Source organism: Seriola lalandi, unplaced genomic scaffold, assembly GCF_002814215.2.
Source record: "Seriola lalandi dorsalis isolate HSWRI2012SDOR001 ecotype SW California unplaced genomic scaffold, Sedor1 jcf7180002054474, whole genome shotgun sequence".
In the NCBI taxonomy this organism is placed as follows: domain Eukaryota; kingdom Metazoa; phylum Chordata; class Actinopteri; order Carangiformes; family Carangidae; genus Seriola; species Seriola lalandi.
This window is the reverse complement of record NW_019525027.1, coordinates 654427-667012: the sequence shown is the minus strand read 5'-3', so window position 1 is coordinate 667012 and position 12586 is coordinate 654427. Positions and strand designations below refer to the sequence as shown.

The 12586-nt window shown below is 38.7% G+C and overlaps 1 protein-coding gene across 1 annotated transcript; it reads right to left on the bottom strand.

Moving 5' to 3' along the window:
- Positions 1–4976: 4976 nt before the first annotated feature.
- On the bottom strand, positions 4977–6833 carry LOC147818795 (uncharacterized). Its single transcript, XM_087175524.1, has 2 exons — positions 6641–6833; positions 4977–6028 (listed from the first exon to the last, which is right to left on the bottom strand). Exons 1-2 carry the CDS (start codon positions 6831–6833, stop codon positions 4977–4979), a joined length of 1245 nt encoding a protein of 414 aa, XP_087031650.1.
- Between the last annotated feature and the right edge of the window lie 5753 nt (positions 6834–12586).

The window sequence follows — 12586 nt, the reverse complement described above, 5'->3', positions numbered from 1 at the left end:
TACCGTGTTAGTACTTGACTGTTAATTGAACTATTTTCTCTCTTAAATAGTCCTCTGGAGCACATTAACAGTGGCTGATTAAAATCTAAGCAAACTAACAGTGCTTTTACCAGTGCAAAAAATATTTTACTACTCTTTCTGTTGTGTGTATGTGAAAGGATGTGTGTATGTTTGTCTGTGTATGGAGAGGCCCAGATAAAAATGCAAACCCCTGAGACAGCAGGAGTTGGAGCTGTCAGCTGTTCTGATCAAAAGACAGCCAGATATAACCTATAGGTCTTACACTTATTCCAAGTTATTTGTGTCGTGGCTGCAGGCAAGGAGGCACTTCAGACACTCATATGAAATAATAATGTTGAATTGTTGTGTATGCTTCGCCAAAGATTTTTGAATAAAATGATAAGTGCATCATAATCACAAGTATGGGGCCCACAAAAAACACAAGCATATAAAAAAACAAATAAAAAAAAAGTTTTATATTTTTTATTAGCTACATTCTGCTGGTCCCTCCACGGCTCATTTTTTTCAAGACTCAACATATAATTTTGAAAAAATGAGCTGTGCTTGTGTTCCAATGGCACTGACAGTGCTGTTTAGCTGTACTTCTAGAGTTTCCATTTAGGCAAAGAGTTTGACTTTTCATTTGAAGGTAATGGCTGTATAATATTAAAAATGTATTGAAAAAAATGCATATAAAAATGTACGCACATTGATAAGTCAATAAACTGCTGTCGGTCAAACCTGGTTTGTCCACCCAGCCCTGAGAAGAAATCTAATCAGGCAAGGTACATGAAGTGAAAACACCTGTGTGGCTGGACCATGAGGCTTTAAGAAATTGGAAATCTTTTAACTAGTAGGGAGAGATCTGTGTGAGATAAATCATAAAACTACAAAATAAATCATGAGAAGGATAGGATAGGATAGGATAGGATAGGATGACCTTTATTAATCCCCAGAGGGGAATCTGGTATGACACTATAGACAGAGACATTTACAATACATCAGAAAATAAATATTCACAAACTCAGTGACACCAAGCAGAGTCATTGAAGGGAAGTGCAGACGGATGAAAAATGAAAGGTAAAACCAGCATAATGTCTTAGACAGGTAGTGGGCCACCATGAGCAGTGAGAACAGCTTCAATGTGTCTGAACTCTACTGGAGGGATGAACACTATTCTTCTGAAAGATGTTCCCTCATTTGGTGTTTTGATGATGGTGGTGGAGTCATTGGTCCAAAATCTCCCATAGGTGTTTAATTGGAGTGAGATCTGGAGACCATGACGGACATAATATATAATTCATATCATTTTCATACTCATCAGACCATTCAGTGACTCCTTGTAGCCCGTGGATGGGGGCACTGTAATCCTTTTTCTCCACTCCTTATTCAGGCATTTCCTTTAAAGGGGCTATTTGTTCATTTTCTCTGCAGCTGAACATGGTTCAAATGCGAGTGGGGGTGATTGTCACTTGACAAGGAAAAAGGGGAAAAGACATGATAGAGTCAAGAGTTAATGTTGCTGTTGCTTTCCATCGCTGGAGACAGCTCTTGGCGAGTAAAGGAATTAAGTTTGATGGTGAACTTGCAACATGTCTTCTAGATTGGTAAGTAAACAGCTGTTAATGCTAAAATTGGCTATGTAGCAATAGCAAAACTTACAAATAGTTCCTTTAGTTTGTCATCCATCTGTACTTACTGTAGTTCCTTGCAAAAACAGAAAGAGGATCAGTAAGAGCCAAGTATAAAGCCAATAATTAGATAAAACAAAAAGTCATAAATGCCAATGCCAATGCTATTGTCTGTATACTGTTTACACTGGCAAACTTGCCAATGTAAACAGTATACAGACAATAGCAGCATAAGTAATTGCTGCGTACAGTGAATGAAAAGACATTTGTATCAACATTGCTTATTTAAGAGCCTAATTGCTACAGGAGTTCCTGAACCTTCAGTGGAGCATTTTGGCAATAGGAGCATCTTGCTCATGCTGCTCTTTATGAAGATACTGTGCATGGGATGGTCGTCCCATGACAGGACACTCCTAAGCTTCCCTCTGGTTCTCTGCTCTGTGACAGTCTCCAGAGAAACCGGGGGTCAGGCCAATAATAGATCCTGCCTTCTTGATCAACTAATTGATTCTGTTGCTATCCTCAGCTGTAATGCTGCCACACAAACAGACAACAACATAGAAAAGAAAGAATAAAAAAGAAAAAAAAATGTAAAAGAGGCCTGCTTACTTCAAAAGAACTGAGCTTCCTGAAGAAAAATAATGTAGACTGGCCTACTTCAGTATGATAGTAGTGTTCTTTGGTACGAGGGGATCGCTTCAACCACTGCTTTTTTCTTTCTAAAATCCACAATAAGTTCTGTAGTCGTGTTCACATTAAGAATAAGGTAGGCTTCCTCACACCATCTGACCAGTCCAAAGCACATGGTCTAAAGCGCATGCTGCAAGTGTCTGTAGGGCGTATCCACTTTTGCTACTTTAATGGTCACCGTGCCAGGTGCCTGGTTAATAAGGGTTGTACTCAGCCTCTTAATTAATTAATCAAATGAATCATGGGAGTGTATTGGGTGTAACATGCAATAAACCAATCAGAGTATCATCTCTCATTCAAGCTAGGTGTGTGTGCACCCTGGCACATCGCTGTTATAATGGTGGAGTGTTGTTTCACACAGCATTAGATTCCATTGTGGTGAGCTGATTTCAAATTTGTGACTGGCCTGTGAACCCAGTCCTGGCACGCTCGTTGCGACCCGAGGGGACAGGAATGGCTGAGAGAATCAATGCACTGAGCACAGCTCTAACATAGAAGTGATGGCACTTGGCCGCATCTCTGCTGCATTGCTGCTGCTGCAGCTCTGCCTCTCTGAATAGAGTTGGCAGGTTACTGGAATGTTGGATTTTTTTTTATCATAAATTAATTTCTTATTTATTTTTGACAGAAAACATCACAGTAAAATGTCACAGTCTCCACACGCAGCTACTAAAATGATTAAAAATGTATTTGTATTTTTTCATGTCTGAGTCATATTCAGATTCAGTCTAGACAAAGACAACTATAGCGAAACTATGTTGCATCCAGTGTGTTCCTGGCCTAAGTTAGGGCCCAGAGCCCCCTGTTTCTTAGCATGTCAGGTTTCCTGTACTATGTTTGCATTTAAAGATATTTCTGGAGTATTGTCTTGCATTTCTTGTATTAAAGGTGCCATACAAATAAAGTTTATTATTATAGGTTTATTAACATTAAGTAAAATGGACAATATGGTGTGAATAGAGGAGCTATGTGAATGAAGGCAAAGCTAGAGCACAGAGCCCCATTTTTCTGAGAATATATTTAGTGTGAATGAAATATCACAAGAGTGGATATTTGTCAAATGTTTTAATTATTTTACAATTTCTCAAATGAAAGGACATATTATCAACTGTGACAGTAAGCCTGGTAATGTTTTCACCTTGTGAGTCTTGTGAGTTTTTGTAGGCCCTGTTCAGACCTGGTATTAACATGCGTCTTTGTGATCCGATCACAAGTGGTCAGCTCTAAGTATGTCAGTTAACACCTGGCTTTAAAATGCATCTTGATTGACCACTTGTGATCGGATTTCACTTCCCCGCTTTATATGCAAATAAACAGGTACTGTTGTCAATGTGCTTGTGTGTATGTGTGTATGTGAGAGAGAGAGTGAGTGAGTGAGTGTGTGTGTGAGAGAGAGAGAGAGTGAGTGTGAGAGAGAGAGTGAGTGAGTGTGTGTGAGAGAGAGAGAGCGAGTGAGTGTGAAAGAGCGAGAGAGAGTGAGTGAGTGTGTGTGAGAGAGAGAGAGTGAGTGAGTGTGTGTGTGAAAGAGCGAAAGAGAGAGTGAGTGTGTATGAGAGAGAGAGAGAGTGAGTGTGAGAGTGAGTGAGAGAGAGAGTGAGTGTGTGTGAGAGAGTGAGAGTAAGTGAGTGTGTGAGAGAGAGAGAGTGAGAGAGATAGAGAGAGAGTAAGAGTGTGAGAGAGAGAGTAAGTGACTGTGAGAGAGAGAGAGAGAGTAAGAGAGTGTGAGAGAGAGAGTAAGTGACTGTGAGAGAGAGAGAGAGTAAGAGAGTGTGACAGAGAGAGTAAGTGACTGTGAGAGAGAGAGAGAGAGTAAGAGAGTGAGTGAGTGAGTGTGTGAGAGAGTGAGTGAGTGAGTGACTGTGTATGAGAGAGAGAGAGAGAGTGAGTGAGTGAGTGAATGTGAGAGAGAGAGAGTGAGTGAGTGTGTGTGTGAAAGAGCAAAAGAGAGAGTGAGTGTGTATGAGAGAGAGAGAGAGTGAGTGTGTATGAGAGAGAGAGTGAGAGTAAGTGAGTGTGTGAGAGAGAGAGAGTGAGTGAGTGAGTGTGTGTGAGTGAGAGAGAGTGAGAGAGATAGAGAGAGAGTAAGAGAGTGTGAGAGAGAGAGTAAGTGACTGTGAGAGAGAGAGAGAGTAAGAGAGTGTGAGAGAGAGAGTGAGGGAGTGTGTGTGTGAGAGAAAGAGAGTGAGTGAGTGTGTGTGAAAGAGAGAGAGAGAGTGAGAGTGAGTGTGTGTGAGAGAAAGAGAGTGAGTGAGTGTGTGTGAAAGAGAGAGAGAGAGAGAGTGAGTGTGTGTGTGTGAGAGAGAGTGAGTGAGTATGTGTGTGAGAGAGAGAGAGTGAGAGAGAGTGAGTGAGTGTGTGAGAGAGAGAGTGAGTGACTGTGTGTGTGAGAGAGAGAGAGTGAGTGTGTATGTGAGGGAGAGAGAGAGAGTAAGAGAGAGAGAGAGAGAGAGTGAGCAACAGAGCGAGCGGTGCATGAAGGGGTTGAGGGAATTATTGTGCTGTGGACAGCTCTACAGTGAAATTTGAAATAGTAAAATGTTTTCTGTTCATTATGAAACTGTGGCGGGACTAATGAGACTGTGACAGAGGACTCAATGTTACTACCATGTCGGAACAGGGCCACAGACTCACAAATTGATCATGGCAAAATGTAGCTCAACTACTGTAGTGTGAACTAACAGAGAGGAAGTTTTGAATACTTTGCGATTTGACCTGCATACGTCTGTATTTTATGATATGGCCGACATGCGCCAAATGAGGGGAAGTGTAAGTAGAAGTATTAACATGTGCCAGATTCAAATCAGTTGTGCCCTCTGCTGTGGCTCTATTGCCCTCAATTGGCCTTTCTATCCCCGGCTTGACTCTTTCTTTCTCTGTCCACAACAAATGTCGTCCTCTGCCCCTCTCTGGTGATAGGTCCCTCTGAATCTTCTTGTCTTCTGACTCCTGGACCATTGGTGTTTCTGTTTCTTTAGTGCTTTCTTTCTGAGGTACACTGGGTGTTGTAGGTGTCGTCTTTATCTTTTCTGGTCCCTTTGTTCTGCGTGCTTGAGACCCACTGCTGCTTTTTTCTGACACCACCGTCTTTTTCCTGGGTTGAGGAGGTATGTCTTTACCCTGAACGTCAGATACCTGGCCACCTCTGGTTTTAATCTGTGGGACACCAGGGAGAACAAACCTGTGCATAACTATTGGCACTGTTATACCGGGGAGTTTAGACGGCGTACAAGGTGCTCTGGATTTTGATGCAGGAACATCTGTAGGTGTACAAAATTTTTTCTGAATTGGTGGCAGGATGCACTGGCGTATTTCTGGCATTTTCCTGACATCATGTGTGGTTTCTTTGCTCAGTGGCAGAGTAGGACATCTCACTGTAGATACTTGACGTCTCTTTATGCTGACATCTGAAGGATGTGGTACAGGCTTCCTTTCTCCTATAACCTCAAGGAAAGATGATGGTATGCGTCGTCCAACAAAAGGAGGTGGTGTTGGATTTATGGGTGTTGCAGCTGGCTTCTTGTCTTTTTGACATTGTGCATTTATTCCCACTCTCTTCTCTGGACTCTGATCCTTTTGTGGAGTAGAAGATGCCAAATCTGTGTACAGCATCTTTACAGCCTCCTTTATCTCAGCCTGAGATGGGAGTAGGGGTGATGCTGTCTCTGCAGTGATGATTGGAGTCATTACCTTTCTCTGGAATTCTTTCTCTGGAAAAGGCAAAGACACAACATCAGTACACAATACATTCTTTCTAAAAAATGTATCATGAGTGAAAAATTTCATTGACGTTTTATTATTTTTAGTGATGTCCCAGTTTTGCCTTCAGTCCTCAAACCTTTGAGTTTGTGCCAAAACTTAGACTTATTTAGACTTGGATTCAAATTTATAATGACTTTTTGATATGTTTGACAGTCAAGAGGGTTTACTTTACTTTTGATTTTGGATGTTTAGTGTGGACAGTATCCTCAATTTTATATGGAAAACAGCAAATATGACTGCTTAAAGTTTCCTTTAAAATTCATAAACTCTTTAGACATTTACATTTAGACATAAACATTTACGTACCAGATTCTAAACTAGCTCAAACATCAGTTAAACAACACCTGAGAAATATCACTTATTCAATAAATACTGGAATAATATTGTTCTTATTCACTATTTCAGAGGTTACTGTGGCGCTCTTCATGAAATATTTCTTTGACTGTATCTTTCTGTACGTAACATTACTTGACTGATCCAATACATTAACCTTAGCCTTGATTAAATCACTTCAGGACATCACTAACTATTATAAAGTTTCACTTTAAAAGGTAGCTTACCCCACAGCTCTTGGTAGAGGAATGTAACATATCTGGGATCAGCTTCAGGGTGAGATTTTCTGAAGCTGATCATCTCCGACAAATACTGTAATAAAAATTCAGGTACATCGGTAGGTTGCAAGAAGAGTGTTGCTCTGGTGATACACTCTATTATGCTCTTGAATTCACATGGAAACAAACTCTGGAAACCCATTTTGAAGTCTCTCTGTCTGATGTTCTCTTTCCTACTGTAGACTGCTCGACTGTGATTTGAACTGAGCTTCAGTCGAGTAAACTACCTCTGTAGAACTCTTCTGTAGAATCTTGTCACTGATGACATCACAGTTTATGTGACATCATAATTTTCCTTTCTTCTATGTTCCATTTTGTTTAGTTTATGTTAGGGTTACAGTTAGGATCAGGGTATGTTAGGGTATGTTAGGTTATGTTAAGGTTAGGGTCTTGGCAACCACTCATCCAAAAAAAACTTCACAGTCGACAGTGCACAGTAGAGAAAATGAAAAGGCAGACAGACAGGCAGACAGAGATTTCTCGATTTATTAGTTGGATTATCAGACTCACTTTATTCATTATTTAGTAATTCTAACATATAATATCTAATATATATCAAAGTATTTCCAGCCACTCCTCTTTTTGCCAATCTATGGAAGAATAATCCTTTGCCACATGAAAATAATTTCTTTATAAACAAAAGAAATCAAAGAATTAATTTTATTTTTCCAAATAAATTTTTCACATGTGCCCTTAATCCTTTTCTGTACCTATCTGTTAAACAATAAACACACAATAACAATTCCAATGTTATTTACAAAATGTTGCACACAAGGTATTACCTGTTGTAAAAACTTAATACCACTGATTAAGGTCTGGTTAAAGTTCAGCAAATAAAATTGCTTGAGTTGGGGAAAGATAATTGTATTAAATGATGGTTCATTTTGAATAAAATTTATATTTAGTTCAAAATATAAAAGTAAAACTTTACCACATTGACAGTCAGACAGAAGTGTTTGCATCTTAGGGGCCTGATTTCCAATATGGCAGCACTGTCTTATAGGCAGCAACACACATACCAAATCTAAGCTAAATCTAAGCAGGATTTGAATAGGCTAAATATTAGATAATAAAGATAAATTCCTGATGGGATTCTAGTGTCAAAGATGGGAAACAAAATCCACAGCCCTCATGCATTGTAAAAGTAAGCTGCAAATAATATAAGGTTTCAGCAGTCTGAGTTAAATCAACCAACTAGGTTTCTTCCAAAATTACAGACTATTCACTTCCCTCTTTGCGTTTCAACGGTGTGTCCTCACTGAGCTTGGTTGCAGAGAAAGTAAACAAAGGCTTTATTTTGTGCCAAAAAAATTTTAACTTTGGATTATACCCAATTGATTTGTCTAACTTGTATTTGCTCCTTCTAGGCCTTAGAATATATTTTTACACAAGGAGGACTGTGGATTTTGTGTTACATTAGACCTATGTTAAAGAAAGATCATTTCAATGTTAGTAGGCCTACACAAAATCTGCTTGATTTTTAAGCGAACTGTTGATTGATACACTTGACAAACTTGGCTATCATTCGGCCAAGTCTGCAACACTAACAACATTTCCTCACCAGAGCTGTGATGGTTAAACTGCAGTGACAGCCTATGTAAAATGTACAACAAATTATTTTCAATGACATTCTTGATGCTCTGGGATATGGTGTTAATGGCTGGCATGCCTCGCTGTCGTCACCGCCTTTTGCCACAAGAAGCTGGCAGCGACTTGTGAGTGAATCTAGATAACGGCCGAGTGCTGTGTGATGTGCTGCGCACAACGCTTGCACATACTTGGAGAGCTAAAAAGTGGGTCACCGAGCCCACTGAGATTCAGCCTGTACCATTCACTGATGTGGAAATAAGTCTCCTGCATCAGGCCCAGTTAGCAAGGCTGTACTACCAAACACTGCCACAGCCAGCACCCAGCTTTGTTGTACACAAAACTCAACAAAGAATGAGTCATTTTTTACCAGCATCTATGCTTATGATGCAGGAGTACACTCATTGTTTTATAATTTTTCACACATGCTTAAAGTATAATGTGTTGTGTTGAGGCAGAAATGCATGCTGCGTGTTGTGATGTGATGTGTTAAAAATGGCTCTTTATAGATTCTCCTCAAGGATACATCAAAAAGAAATTGCACTGTAGAAAAATGCCAAAACACAGTCTGTCAACAGCAGTGGCAGTCCAGTTTATGTGGCTAACAATGTCTGAAATATATGACTTGCATGAAAGTCTGCAACTTTACATTTTTTGTTTGTGTTTTGTTGTTTGCTAAGATATATTTCTCTCTCTCTGCTTAATGCTCAGGCAGAATTGCGAAACAGTAGAAATACATAACTTTGTATTGCTAGCTGGCATAAATACTGGTAAAATTATATCCCCTGAGCCCAGAGGACCCATGTGTTTTATATGACTCTGCCAGGCCAGGTGTAATGTATGCAGAGATTTGAGCTCCTGTAGCTTTGACATCAGGTCAGAGTTGGATATAATGTAAGGGCAAGTAAAACCCTTGTCGGATGACTGATGGCTAGGAGCCAGCACTTTACTCTGAGCAAGCCTTCACTGGCAAGCAACATGCAGGCTTTATTCCACATGCAGTGCCCAAAGCTGAAGGTTTTCATTGCCATGGTTGGCTCACAACTATAGCTGGATCAACTCACTGTTGGCCCAGTGTAAAGCCAGTGAGACAGGCATGCTGTCGGTTCAGTACCAGATACCAGGCATCCCCCTACATGGGCATCTTATCAACTGTGGGCATGCGTAGTTTGGATTGTCAGTAGGAGGGGGGATGGGAAATGAAGGATAACAGTTGTAAATGCAAAAACAAAATAAAAAAACCCAACAACATTACATTAGCACTTCAAACATTTTAACAACATAATAAGACCCGTGCATCCTTCATCCAATACTCTCACGTCTCTGGACAAGGAAGTAATGGATGCTTTATTTCTTCACTTCAAATAAGAGTATAATATCTTGCCCCTGGTTGAGGTGGGGAAAATTGGTATACAGTGGTTTTTAAAGCTGCTTCCTCTCTGGGGTCCTATTGTGGTGAGCCACCAGTGAATGGAGAGTGGCACACAGAACCTTGGGGAGAGGAGAAGCTGGGGCATACAGTCCACAGTCAGTACTGACAGCTCCCTGATTTTTCTGCCATCCACAACCCTGTGAGCTCAACTTTTACAGCTACTTCATTGGGTATATGGAAGCTTATTGTAAAGCACACAGGGTTTAATATAATTCCAGAGATATGTAGCCCAAATAAAGCAGATGACTTCCTCCACATTCATCCTCCTCTCAAATCCCCCTCTCCCTAACGTCATTCATTTATCTCCTACCTTATTCTGCTTCATTATCCGTCTCCTCAGGCTATCTCTGTTTAGTTTGGGGAATATTCGATTGTCAGGTTATAACTCGCAGTAGGAATGACATTGAGAAAATGTCTTATCGGCAAGTAGCGTTATTCCTTACAGTAATTTCAGAAAATTGCTAAATGAATGTAATCCAAAAAAAGCATGGACATACTGAAACATCACATGTAACACTTCAGAATCAGAATTATATGTAATTTTTCAGAAGAAGTGAAGAAAATTGCTTGAATATTATATCAAAGGTGTAGGTTTGCATATGGAGAAACTAGAATTGTACCTACCAATATTTGAGTGAACTCGTTTGCACTAAGTTTGAAGTGAAGTCATATTAGATCACTCCAATGTGCCCTCCCAGAGGCTACGTCTCCAAGACAACTGATTTAGGCATGCTAGCATTTGATTGACTGAAAGGGCCCAGGCTATGTGAAGGCTTACGTCATCTGAGAATATGGTGGTACCTAACATCTCCAGAAAATTGTCAACTGATGTTATTTAACCATGTTAGCTAGCAGTAACTAGCAAGCTAACCCTGGCTTCTGTCATCTGTAGGCTAGCAGTCAGGCTGTTAGCAGGAGAAAACATAAAATGATGGATATATCAAAATATGAGTTCAACTTTTGTCGAAAAAATCCCATGAATATGTCTCCATGAATACTCTCACTTTTTTATGCGTTATTATACTGTGACCTTTTTATGCCTTACTGTAATATAACTAATTTATGGTGCGGCAGGGTGATTCAGTGATAGGAAGTGTTGCCTCACAGTGAGAAGGCTCTAGGATCAAACCCCAGGCCTGGGGCCGATCTGTGTGGAGTTTAAATGTTCTCAGTGTGCCTGCATGGGTTCTCTTCGAGTAGTCCAGCTTGCTCACACAGTCCAAAGACATGCACATCAGGTTAATTGGCAACTCTAATGCCTTACTATATAATGACATTTTTATGCCTTACTGTACTATGACTTTTATGCCTTACAATAGCATTACTTTTTATGACTTCCTATACTATGACTTTTTATGCCTTACCAGACTATGACTTTTTTGCCTTAATATACTATGACATTTTAATGCCTTACTATACATTGTTTTAAAGTGGTTAGAACTGTCACTTCACGGTGAGAATGTTCTGAGTTTGAACATCAGGCCTGGGATCGTTTATGTGTGGAGTTTGCACGTTCTCTCTGTACCTATGTGGGTTCTCTGCAAGATTCCGGCTTACTTACGATTTACTATTATAGTATGACTTTTTTATGCCTTACTATACTATGATGTTTTTATGCCTTACTATACTATGACTTTTTATGACTTTCTATACTATGACTTTTTATGCCTTACAATAGCATTACTTTTTGTGACTTCCTATACTATGACTTTTTATGCCTTACTATACTAGGACTTTTATGCCTTATAATAGCATTAATTTTTATGATTTCCTATACTATGACTTTTTGATGCCTTACTATACTATGACGTATTCATGACTTAATATACTATGACATTTTTATGACTTTTTATGCCTTATTAAACTAAGCCATTTTTATGCCTTACAATACTATTATGTCCTTGTGACCATTTATGCCTTACTATACGATATTGTTTTTATGAATTTTAATGCCTTATTATACTATGACTTTTTAATGCTTTACTTTACTATGAAGTTTTTATGACTTTTCATGCCTTACTATACTATGACTTTTTATGCCTTACAATAGCATGACTTTTTATGACTTCCTATACTAGGACTTTTTATGACTTCGTATACTTTGAGTTTTTATGCTTTACTATACTATGACTTTTTATGACATTGTATACTGTGAGTTTTTATGCCTTACTATACCATTACCTTTTGATACCTTACTATACTATGTTGATTTTATGACTTTTTATAACTAACTGTACTGTGATGTTTTTATGACTTTTTATACCTAACAATAGCATGATTTTGAGGGCCTTCTATACTAAGACTATTTATGACTTCCTATACAATGACTTTTTATGCCTTACTATACTATGACTTTTCATGACTCACAATAGCATGACTTTTTATGACTTCCTATACTAGGACTTTTTATGCCTTACTATACTATGAGGTTTTTATGATGTTTAAATGCCTTACTATATTATGACATTATATGACTTCCTATACTATGACATTTTCTGTCTAACTATACTATGCCTTTTTATGCCTTACTATACTATGACGTATTCATGAATTAATATGCTATGACATTTTTATGACTTTTTATGTCTTACTATACTATGACTTTTCTGCCTTATAATAGCATTACTTTTTATGATTTCCTATACTATGACTTTTTGATGCCTTACTATACTATGACTTTTTATGCCTTACTATACTATGACTTTTTCATGCCTTACTATACTATGACGTATTCATGACTTAATATACTATGACATTTTTATGACTTTTTATGCCTTATTAAACTAAGACATTTTTATGCCTTACAATACTATGATGTTTTTGTGACCATTTATGCGTTACAATACAATATTGTTTTTATGACTTTTAATGCCTTA

Bases quoted from the DNA above. Each gene is read 5' to 3' on its own strand.
- LOC147818795 (XM_087175524.1), bottom strand. From the start codon at position 6,833: ATGGGTTTCCAGAGTTTGTTTCCATGTGAATTCAAGAGCATAATAGAG. The intron at 6,029-6,640 runs GTAAGCTACCTT...TGCCTTTTCCAG, and splicing joins CCTCTACCAAGAGCTGTGGG to AGAAAGAATTCCAGAGAAAG.